This window comes from Gopherus evgoodei, chromosome 1 (genome assembly GCF_007399415.2).
Source record: "Gopherus evgoodei ecotype Sinaloan lineage chromosome 1, rGopEvg1_v1.p, whole genome shotgun sequence".
Classification (NCBI taxonomy): Eukaryota; Metazoa; Chordata; order Testudines; family Testudinidae; genus Gopherus; species Gopherus evgoodei.
In genome coordinates, this window is record NC_044322.1 from 229,997,283 (window position 1) to 230,009,985 (window position 12,703).

Sequence of the window (12,703 nt, forward strand, 5' to 3'; positions counted from 1 at the left end):
ATGGACTATCAACCCGAGTATGTACCCGGGAGCCCCGTTGGGCTAGTACTGGGGCAGCCAGCCAGAGCTGAAGCTCATGCCACCACATCTTCACTACTATTGTTATCAGTGCTAGCTAGATTAAAGCTATGCCCATCCATGCTACATCATGGACATCATCTTCCTTTCCAAATGCAAACAGATGGACATCATACCAAAAGGACTGAAGGTAAAAAATCCATTGCAATCAACATACCACACAGACTATGGTGACAGATTGTTCCACACACTCTCAATGAAACTGCAGAACCACCTGATCAACATCCTATATAGCAAGCAGGAAAAGATCAAGAATGAGCTCTCAAAACTGGAGACCATCATACAAAACCAACCTTTCACACAAACTTCCTCGTGGCTGGACTTTACAAAAACTAGACAAAAACTACAAACTAGACAATACACACTTTGCTTCTCTACAGAGGAAAAAGGACACTAAACTATCTAAACTCTTACAAGCCACAAGGGGCCATAACAGTGGTCCCTTTAACTTACCCAACAATATTGCTAATCTATCCAGCTATACTCTTAGCCTGGCAGAAGTGTCTGTCCTAGCTCGGGGCCTCTCCTTCTGCCCCACCTCCCACAAACATGATACAGGTCTGCTGTGACCTGGTATCCTACTCTCGCTGTCTCCAACTCAAGGAATATTTCCACCACACCACTGAACCGCACACTAACCCACAAACATAGGCATCGATTCCATGGGTGCTCTGGGGCTGGAGCCCCCACAGGGAAAAATTAGTGGGTGCTCTGCACCCACTGGCAGCCAAACTCCTCTCACCTCAGCTCCACCTCACCTCCTCCCTCCCTGAGCATGCCGCATCCCCGCTCCTCCTCCAACTCCCAGCACTTCTTGCTGCCAAAAGTCTGTTTGGCAGTGCTTAGGGCTTTCCAGGATGGAGTGGGGAGGAGCAGGGATGTGGCGCACTCGGGGAAGGAAGCAAAGAAGAGGGGGGGCAGGAACTTTGGGAAAGCGGGTGAAATGGGGGCAGGGCGAAGGCGGTGCAGGGTGAGTCCGGGGTGCGATCAAGCACCGACTAGGAACAGTGGAAGTCAGCGCTTATGCCCCCAGAAACCTTCCTACCAATGCTACAAGATGAAGGATTCTGCATGGACTCCTCCTGATGGTCAAAACAACAGACTGGACTTTTACATAGCATGCTTCTGCTGACGTGCACAAGCTGAAATTGTGGAAAAGCAGCATCACTTGCCCTATGAATTCAGTCCTGCAGAACACAATGCCATCCACAGCCTCAGAAACAACCCTGACATTATAATCAAAAAAGTTGACAAAGGAGGTGCTGTCGTTATCATGAATAGGTTGGAGTATGAACGAAAGGCTGCTAGGCAACTCTCTGACACCACGTTCTATAGGCCATGACCCTCTGATCCCATTGAGGGGTACCAAAAGAAACTGCACCATCTGCTCAAGAAAATTCCTGAAGAAGCACAGGAACAAATCTACACAGATAGTTCAGTGGTTTGAACATTGGCCTGCTAAATCCAGAGTTGTGAGTTCAACCCTTAACAGGGCCATTTAGGGAACTGGGGTAAAAATTTGTCTGGGGATTGGTCCTGCTTTGAGCAGGGAGTTGGACTAGATGACCACCTAGGTCCCTTCCAACCCGATATTCTATGGTTCTAGAGCCCCGGGTATTCTATCTGCTACCCAAGATCCATAAACCTGGGAATCCTGGATGCCCCATCACCTCAGGCATTGGTACCCTGACAGCAGGACTATCTGATTATGTGGACTCTCTCCTCAGGCCCTACGCTACCAGCATGCCTAGTTATCTTTGAGACACCACTGATTTCCTGAGGAAACTACAATCCATTGGTGATCTTCCAGAAAACACCATCCTAGCCACTATGGATGTAGAAGGCCTTTACACCAACATTCCACACAAAGATGGACTACAAGTCTTCAGGAACAGTATCCCCAATAATGTCATAGCAAATCTGGTTGCCGACCTTTGTGATTTTGTCCTCACCCACAATTATTTCAGATTTGGGGACGATTTATACCTTCAAGTCAACAGCACTGCTATGGGCACCTGCATGGCCCCACAGTATGCCAACATTTTTATGGCTGACTTAGAACAATGCTTCCTCAGCTTTCATCTCCTAGCACCTCTGCTCTACTTGTGCTACATTGATGACATCTTCATCATCTGGACCCATAGGAAGGAGCCCCTTGAGAAATTCCACCTGGATTTCAACAATTTCCACTTCACTGTCAACCTCAGCCTGGACTAGTCCGCGCAAGAGATCCACTTCCTGGACACTACTGTACAAATAAGTGATGGCACATAACCACCACCCTATACTGGAAACCTAATGACCACTATACTTACCTACATGCCTCCAGCTTTCATCCAGACCACATCATACCATCCATTGTCTACAAGCCAAGCCCTAAGATACAACCACATTTGCTCCAATCCATCAGACAGAGACAAACACCTAAGGATCTCTGTCAGGCATTCTTAAAACTACAATACCCACCTGGTGAACTGAAGAAACAGATGACAGAGCCAGAAGGGTACCCAGAAGTCACCTACTACAGGACAGGCCCAACAAAGAAAGTAACAGAATGCCACTAGCTGTAACCTACTGCCCCCAACTAAAACCTCTCCAGCGCATCATCAAGGATCTACAACCTAGCCTGAAGGATGATCCCTCACTCTCACAGACCTTGGGAGACAGGTCAGTCCTTGCTTACAAACATCCCACCAACCTGAATCGAATACTTACCAGCAACTACACACCGCACAACTGAAACACTAACCCAGGAACCAACCCCTTCAACAAACCCCATTGCCAACTCTGTCCGTATATCTATTCAAGGGACACCATCATAGGACCCAACCACATCAGCCACACCATCAGGGGCTCATTCACCTGAACATCTACCAATGTGATATATGCCATCATGTGTCAGCAATGCCCCTCTGCTGTGTACATTGGCCAAGTCTCTACGCAAAGGAATAAATGGACACAAATCAAGACATCAAGAATTGTAACGTTCAAAAACCAGTAGGAGAACACTTCAAACTCCCTGGACACTCAATAACAGACTTTAAAGTGGCCGTTCTTCAACAAAAAACTTCAAAAACAGACTTCAATCAGAAACTGCAGAACCGGAATTAATTTGAAAACTTGACACCACCACATTAGGCCTTAATAAATACTGGGAGTGGCTGGGTCACTACAAAAAATAATGTTCCCTCTGTTGATACTCACACTTTCTTGTCAACTGCTGGGAATGAGCTACATCTATCCTAATTGAATTGGCCTTTTTAGCACTGACTCCCCACTTGGTAAGGCAACTCTCATCTTTTCATGTACTTTATATTTATACCTGCTTACTGTATTTTCCACTCCATGCATCTGATGAAGTGGGTTCTAGCCCACGAAAGCTTATGCCCAAATAAATTTGTTAGTCTCTAAGGTGCCACAAGGACTCCTCATTATTTTTACTGATATAGAACAACAGCTACCCCTCTGAAACCTGAACCAAAGGGGTAATTTACAGCTTGAAGAGACAAACCCACACTAACTCCAATCAAGCTGGTGTGCTAAAAATGGAGCGGAGCTCTGGCAATGAGAGGGGCTAGTCACTCCAAGTAGACACGCATGGTTTCAGATGGGATCATACACAGCGCAGCTAGCCCATCCTGCCATGGCTACACTATCATTTTTAGCACACTTGCTCAACCTGAGCTAACGCTAATGTTGAATGTTTCCTCCAGCTGGAAATTACACCTCCAGCTCAAGGGAAGACAAACTTTATCTGTGAAGGAGAAAATGCTGACCTTAAATATACCTGTGTACCCTCAAGGACTTCTGTACTGAGTGGATAGGTTTTCAAATAATTCGGCACACATCTGCATGAGTTTTTAATGGGAGTCATGTGGCTAAATCCCCTAGTCAGCTTTGAAAATCTCCACCACCCTAGCAACATTTAAAAGATTACCCACTTTTCCTCTTTGCACAAGGGCTAATGAGGAAATCCTGGTTCCCCAGTAGCTTATCAGTGCAAGAACCCATGTGTCAAAGAACATCAGAAGCCAGTTTGGAGGAACAGGACCTCTGTGCAGATATGCCTGGCCTCAATAGAGCCATCAAAACTCATTAGTTTAGCTGTCCCTCCCCTCTAGCAGAAGGCAGCATTGGGAACTCTGCTAGTGTTCTTCCCCCATGTGAAAGTATCCAAGATGGATGGATACTGAAGCCCTAAAATGTTCCACATTTGCTGATCTCTGATATTCTACTCAAACTCACCTATGAGCGTGAAGGAACGTTTGTGACAGTCCCCGGCCAGGAGGTAACTGCAATCCCCAGCAAAGTCATAGAAAGACTCATCAAATGTTTTGATGTGATCGTCTCCAAAAAGGCTGCAGCGGAAAAGAGATGGCTGCTCTGTTTGTCCATCTGCAAGCAAAAATCTTGATGATCCTGGATATCAAAGCACAAGTTAATACGTAAAATCAAGCAATCGTTTTACCACCTGGCAGCTCCATGACTATGAGACAAATTCTCAGCTGGTGTAAGTCAGCGAAGTTCAGCTGAGCTCCACTCATTCTTAACATTCATCGTGCCCATTCAGCTTGTGTAAATCAGTGAAGCTCCTTCAGCTACAATGGAATGATGCCATTTTATACCAGCAGAATTTAAGGCCCACTCCAAGATCAATTTACAGTAGGCTGAACATCTGGCCTATATTTTTACAGAAATTGTCAGAGCATATTATTCAACAGGGTGCACGGACATTTTTCTCAATGAAATTCTAGGCTTTGACTAATAACCAGTGAAATGCAGCTGTAATAAATCTGTTTTATTTCCCCAGTACTTACTGGAACCTGATTAGAATGAAAATAATCAAAGACTAACTGAAGACATAAGTGCTAGGAATGTCCCATTTACAAACTTTTGGGCCCAATCTCTTGCCTCAGTTACACTCCATGTGACTTAATTGGACCAAATTGTGCAGATGAGCACACAGCTGGCCAAGTTATGCAAATGTTTTGCCTTGAATATCTGTTCCAATTTAAACAGGATTTTACTTTGGCTGTATGCATGCCTCTTTTGTAAATGCTTTCCTGAAACATTTCACTGGGTAGCACCTATTAGGCTAGCTCAAAATTCTCTAACTTTGGTGCTTAGAGTTAATCACCTAACTCCACATTTAGGCAATTAAATCAAGCCCCTGTCATAGGGTTGCCAGGCATCTGGTTTTCTACCAGAATGCCCGGTCAAAAAGGGACCTGGGTCGCTCTGGTCAGCACAGCTGACTGGGCCACTAAAAGTCCAGTTGGCCACAGCAGGGCAGGCTGGCTCCATGCCCAGCTCCTGGGAAGCAACCGGCATGTCCCTCCAGTTCCTAGGCAGAGGAGCAACCGGGGTGCTCCGCCTAGAAGCCAGAGTCACATGCCGCCATTTCCTGGGAGCTGCATGGACATCCTCCATCCCCAGGAAATGCCAGGGCTGCCTGAGGTCAGTGCCATCCAGAGCCCACACTTCAAATGCCCTCTCATATTCCAAACCTCTGCCCCAGCCCGGAGCTCACTCCCATACCATACTCTGAACCCCTCAGACCCATCTCCCAGCCTGGAGCCTTCCCCCACACCTCAACTCTCTGCCCCATCCCGGAGCCTCCTCCCACACTCTGAACCCCTCGGCCTCAGCCCGGAGCCTCTTCCTGCACCACAAACCCCTCATCCCCAGCCCCACCCCAGAGCCTGCACTTCCCTGTGCCCCAATCCCCTGCCTCGGCCCAGTAAAAATGCACAAGTGAGTGAGCGCAGGGGAGAGTAAGCAACCGAAGGAGGGGGATGGAATGAGTGGGTGAGGGGTCTTAGAAAGTTGGTAACCCTGTCCTGCAAGTAACTACATGGGAGGGACCCATACACACACACTAATTTAAATGGCTCTGCATGGATTCAAGGGTCCCCCTATGCATTGTAACTTACAGGATGCAGGCTTAAGTGGCTTGATTTTATGGAGGTGCTAAACAACTCAAACACCTAGTGAAATTACCCAAGTTTGAAGATGTTGACTCTATTTTTCATGCAGAGCACAATCCTGACATGACATTCTACAGAAATTAGGTAACAGTGAGATTTTCATATCTAACACATTAAGTTAATTGATATCTAAATTGGAACTGCTGTTTCTCCTTATTTCTACTGGGCCAAACCCTTCAGTATTACTTCAGGCCCTGATCTGGCAATGAGCTCTATGCAGGCAAACCTCTATGGCTGCACAGAGTCATAGAATATCAGGGTTGGAAGGGACCTCAGGAGGTCATATAGTCCAACACCCTGCTCAAAGCAGGACCAATCCCCAACCTAATCATCCCAGCCAGAGCTTTGTCAAACCTGATCTTAAAAACCTCTAAGGAAGGAGATTCCATCACCTCCCTAGATAACCCATTCCAGTGCTTCACCACCCTCCGAGTGAAAAAGCTTTTCCTAATATCCAACCTAAACCTCCTCCTGCAACTTGAGACCGTTACTCCTTGTTCTGTCATTAAAGTTAATGTGGCACCACAGACAGTCAAAGGTCTGTCCATTTCAGTCCATTGACTTCAATGGGAGTCCTTGTGAGGGTAGGTTTTGTCCACACCACACTTAGTGCAGCATACAGGCAATAGGTAACAGTCCTCTCTCTGTCTTTCACGCTGATGGCATTGTTGCCTGAGTAAGGTTTGTAGGATTATAGAAGGAATAAAGAAATTATTGTAAAAAGGAATAAAAATTCCATTTTCTTAGGTATTAGAAACAACATGCGTTCCTACCTGTTGTTACAATGGACAGAGCTAACTGCATTAGCAGGACTGTGAAACAGATCATCTGTTAAAATAAAAGATGTTAGAACATTCATTGTCAATATTTAACATGCTGAGAATTGGAGGATAGTTTTCCAGACTCGTTTTGATTCATATCAAGCGTCCGTTTTCTCCCTGAATTTCTTTGTATTAGTTTGGGGTTCTATTTATTGCTGTAAAACAGAAATTGAAATGATCTTTCATGATAATCCAATAATATCACCCTACAAATCCATGCTTTAAAAACAAACACACACAAAAAGGATGTACTCTGAGAAATAATGCATCTTCTGTTCTCAGCAGGTAACATGGGCTATCTGCACAGGAGATATGGGATGTTTGTGTTATTCTAATTTACCTGAAGCCTGCCTCAGGGGTCATACACCTCATGCACAATTGTTACAAAATTATTACAAACATTAAAAAAATTCCATACCAAGTTTCAATTACCCAACTATTGGGCAGACCAGCAAAAGTAAAATTAACCCACCAGACTATAAGACCCAGCTAGGCCCTGTTATGATCTACAGCCACTACCTAAGGAACTACATCTTTCCCTAATGCCTTAGGGGGAGAATTGCAGTGTTGTAGATGTATAGGTCCCAGGATATTAGAAAGACAAGGTGGGTCAGGTAGTATCTTTTATTGTACCATAAATTATATTACCTTAGGGGGAGAATGGTATAAATAAAGATCCTGCTCCAGCAAACTGATCCATGTAGGCAAACACTTCCAATCCCATGCACAGCCCCCTGAGTACATTTGTGCTCCATTACACACACAGATGTCTGCCCACTGAGATAAACGTGCACAAGGCAGAGGCCTGAGGTGAAATCTTAGCTTCACCAAAGTCAATGGGAGTTTTGCCATTTGCTTTGTGTTTTACCCTTTGTCTCCTCTATGTCTGTAAACTAACTTCATAGCACTAGCAGTGCTATAAATATGTTAAAAATATATGAGTGCGTCTATAAGAGCTAAGAAGACATTCTGTGACGTTAGGTTACCAGGTGATAGATGAGAGAGCAGTTTGAAATTCTACATAGATAGGTTACATTAGCTATAGGATTCAGCTGAATGCATTCAATTTTCAAACAAGCCCCATTTGGGCCGCAGATTACAGCTGACTGTAAATTTCCTGTTGGAAAATTATTCTAACAAAAAATGCCCTTTTCCAAAATATTAAGCTTTCTGTGGGAAAATTTAATTTTTTTTTTTAAAAATCCAATTTTCTGTCAGGAAAATTTAAACAGTGGCTCCCCCCAGCAGCCTGGCTGGAAGGCTCTTGTCATTATGATGTTCTGCCTGGGTGAGAAAGTGAAATTGACAAGAGTCTTCCAGGGTGGCAGCCATCAAGCTGAAAAAAATCCTTTTTTGGGAGAATCACAATGGAATTTTTCTGGTAATCCTTTCCTGCAATAACAATTTGCACTATTGACATTTTCTCCCAATTCAGTATGGAAAAAATAATTCAAAGCCACAACTTTTTTCTTGGGAAAGGATTTCCATTTTCTAGCCAGCACTACCTTAGATACAGTCCTACCCAACATATTGACTCCACTAGATCATACCCAAATTTCTTTAAAATAAATAAGAAAAGCCCTTGATAATGGAGCTTACCCATGGGACCAAGTTCAGCTCTGTTTACATGGGCACAACTTCCACTGACTTCAGTTACATTGGTCTAACTCCCATTGAAGTTAATGATAGTCAACCTGTATAACTGAGTGAAGAACTTGCCTCACTATATTTGCAAAAAAAGAAAAGAAGGATCTGTTGAACAATGTAGTGTGTATGATGTGGCTGGTGCCTATAAAGATACAGTCACTGTAAGATACCACAGTGATGGACACAGTATAAGAACGAAAACAGAATAGAATAAAAAAGGGAACAATAGGAATTAATTAGATTAAACACATATTGATAGACTTTTAACAAAGAAATACATATCCATTATATCAGCCTAATGACCCATCCTGTGCAATTTTATAATTTGTTTCATAAGAAATAAATATACCTTTTTCTGTGCAAAAGTTCAATTGCATATGAAAAAAATCAGCTTCTTGGATGGTCAGCTTTAGCCTAAGAGCCCATGGTTCCTGTTTCCTTCAGAAGGCTGGACTGGAATGGACTGGAACTGAAAATTTTTGTTTTTATATAAGCCAGGAACTCTTGTTCATTTAAAAGGAAAGATAACAGATGACCTTTGCATCCGTCTGATTCTCAACACAATAGTGCTAAACTGCTATCATGTAAATCAGTTGCCTTAATTGCCAAAAAGAAACAATGAGAGGAAATTGTATTATGTACTTACATGACAGATAAGCCTTTGAAATGAGTTTTGCATCTGAGAGTTTGAAACCTCACTGGTCGAGCAAATAAGGTAACATAACTACTTGAAAGAGTACTGACACAGAGAAATATCAGATTTGCCATACCATAATAGATTATTGATCCATCTAGTACTTTCCTGCCACCATGAAAGTCCATATGATGCATTAAAGCAAGTTGGGAAAAAATAATGTACAGAGTTATGCTATTTAGTGTTCCTTTTTTCCTCAAAAAATACCAGCCATACACCTGTAGAGTAAATTACTTACACTGTGAGCTGAGCATGCAAACTTTTACGCATTTACTTAACCTTAATTATGTGCACAGTGCCAGTGGAACAACAGGTATGTGTAAAGATAACAATATGCATAAGAGCTTGCAGGATGAGGCACTTATTCTGAACTTTGAAAAACAACAATATGAAAGAACAAAAGTAAAATCTCCAGGAGAAAGCACAGAGAATGCGTGTGTGCTGTGTACAAGCAAAAAGAATGAGGAGCACTTGTGGCACCTTAGAGACTAACAAAGGTGCCACAAGGACTCCTCGTTCTTTTTGCTGATAAAAACTAATACAGCTACCACTCTGAAATCTGAGAACAAAATGACTGCTGTCTCTGCACACGGTTCTTAGAAATATTAAGATACTGTACAAAGAAAAACAAACAAAGGCATCATAATTTTATCACATTTCCATCAAGGCAAATTTCTTTCTGACCCTAACAGGTGATCAACTTACTCCTTGAGGCATGGCATATGATTACTTTTATTATTTTTATTTAATTTCTCTTATTAGTTTGTTGTTAGTGATACCTACTTTATTTTGTGCAACTATTTCAAACAATCTGTTTGACAAACTGCTTTACAGAACCAGGTAATATTTCTGGAACAAAAATAAAAGAATGGCCTAGAACGTTCCCTCCTGCATGAAAAGCCAAAGAAAGACTTTTAGTGAGGGAAACTCCACCAGGACTTTCTTATTCGGGTGCCTCCACATTTTCCTATTGGCATGGGGTTTGCCCCCAACCCCCTCCCACTGAAAAGCTGCATCCCATGACATACTCGTCATGATCTGTGTGGATTGCAGAGTATTTATGGGAAGACAAGACCATATTGTGCAGGAGTTCTGTACTCCAAGTACAGTTCAGTCCCTTGGTGCTCTGCCCCCAAGTTACCTTCCAATGTGGGTCCAATGTGACTTCTATTGCTACAATGGAGCCCCTCTGAAAGGACCCCTCCCTCTGCCCCAGAAATTTCTCTCTGTCCTTAGGAAGGGATGACATCCATGGAAAAAAGTTAATACACGCTGAGGCTTTATGGACTAATTCTAAGAGGTCATTTCAAGCAAAAGAACAACAAGGAAGATAGCATGAATGGCAGCTGGCATCTCCATCACCACAGAAAAGTAGATGTAATAAGATACAAAAGCGGATGAGTACAAAGGGTAAAATTCTGGCACTAATTAAGTCAATGAAAGTTTTGCCGTTGACTTCAGTGAGGACAGCATTTCACTCAAGGGGTCTAAAACGTGACAGACCATATAGGTAAGGACCAGAAGCTTTGCATATGATGCTGTGTAGAAGGGGGAAGTTAAGGTTGGGTAAGTGATGTGGGTCAGGTGGGATGATAGTTATGTTCACAGCATACAAACAAAGAAGGCAGATACAAAACAATACACGATCTTTCTGAAAGGTTGCAGTATAACACTACTTTATTTTATAGAATCCAGAAACCTAACATTCCAAAACTGCAGAGAGACAAAATTCAACTCACTTTGATTTAAACAGGTTCCTTGCAGAATAGCTGGTTCAATCTGGATCACACACTCCCTTGAAGAGCTCATTTATTGATTGTTATTGTGTACTGTTCCAATGCGAAGCGTGGTGATGTTTGCGTAGACCTAAGATTTGTTTATAAATGTTAGTATGGTAGGAACTCATTTTATACAAAAGGAAAAAGTCTGAGATGACATGTAGAGTGCCTAGAAAGCCATTTAATAGCCAATTTCTGTGGTAATGGGATAAGCTTTGAGAAAGAGTGTCAGACACTAATAATTACTTTCCAGCACATGGCCATAGTCCTCTCAGTTCTTTCAAACAAATTAGCCAAACATAGCAATAGCCCTAATCATTAATTATATTGAAACATTAAAATAATTAGTCATTGACAACATTGTTCTAGGCACATTACAGACATGAGTGCAAGCAAAGACCCTTCACTGAAGAATTTAAAACATTTATATATATTATATATATAGATATACATATATACACACACACACTCTATAGACAGATTAGATGTGGGATAAAAGTGACAATGAATAATCAGATATAACTGCAGCTTTTTGAATGAAGAGAATGCAGGAAGTAGATGTGATACAGCTGGATTTTAGAAAGCAATTATATAGCTCATGAAGTCTTTCCCACGGACTTCCATGTACTTTGGATCTAGGCCTTAACGGAGCTTTCTATTAAATCTTATTTTAAAAAAGTATTAGAATTGGCTAGAAAGAAATCCCTGATATGTGAATTGAATAATAATAGCTTAAGGATCATAACAAAAGAGTAATGGAAAAGATAATGTACCCTGGGGAGATGTGCATCAGTGGGTTACCACAGCAATTGGCATTAGGGCTGATGTTATTTAACTTTTTGCTAAAGACCTGGTAGAGAAAGCAGAGTAATGGAACACTAATGATTAAACTAAATTGTGGGTCATTGGGACACCTCTGAGAGCAGAAACACCACACCCAGGATCTAGAGAAGTTAGAACAGGGGCAGGGAATAACTAAGACCTTTATCTACACAGGAAAGGTGTTTTTCTATCATAATCTCAGGTGCGAATTTAAAGTGATGTAGTAACATTGAGATAACCCCTCTATGTGGACACACTTATTCCAGAGTAAAAGTGCCTCCCTTCCATGCACCCCTATCCCCCATGCCCAATCCCTCATGCTTAGCTTATGTCATTTGGAAAGGGATATAATCTAAATTGAAAAGCCATTCTTATTTCCAGAATGAGCGTGTACAGAATTATACCTGTATAATTAGAGGTATAAAATTGGTCAGACTTTTCCATATAGACAAGCCTTAAATGAGATTCATCTTGAATAAAATATATGTTAATACTTCAGGGGGGAAATAAGCCAATTATGGCTATTCAAGGAGAGGCAAAACACATGGAAAGCAGTAATAGCAGAAATAAACCTAGGGCTGAGAGAGAACAGCAAGTTAGATAATTAGATAGGCAGCATAATAACAAAAATAGTCTGTACAGTTCTGGGCCACTTTCAAAGACATCACATCGCTGAATATGGCAGTAATCCTCTCTGTTTGTTATGGGAACTCCCACTGCTAAATTAGCTCTAGGCCAGTGATACTCAGACTGAGGCTCACGAGCCTCAAGTTACTTCTTAATGTGTGTCTCCTGCAGCTCTTTGCCATACATGATATTAAAACACTGATTTAATTATTAACCAATCAGGATGCTTTTACTGTTATTAACCAACTG

General features: G+C 42.2%; 1 protein-coding gene across 3 annotated transcripts in view; it reads right to left on the reverse strand.

The window, feature by feature from the left end:
- Positions 1–8,981, reverse strand: part of VWF (von Willebrand factor) — a 252,449-nt gene extending 243,468 nt beyond the window's left edge. For 2 of the 3 annotated variants that reach the window (XM_030538814.1, XM_030538797.1), the window contains exons 1-3: positions 8,883–8,981; positions 6,839–6,893; positions 4,324–4,497 (exon numbers count right to left, since the gene is read on the reverse strand). In XM_030538814.1, coding sequence (XP_030394674.1) covers positions 4,324–4,497; positions 6,839–6,893 — 229 coding nt within the window. In that variant the 5' untranslated portion in view covers positions 8,883–8,981. The remainder of the gene's footprint in view (positions 1–4,323; positions 4,498–6,838; positions 6,894–8,882) is intronic. The other variant, XM_030538805.1, reaches the window with a different exon arrangement.
- Positions 8,982–12,703: the final 3,722 nt, after the last annotated feature.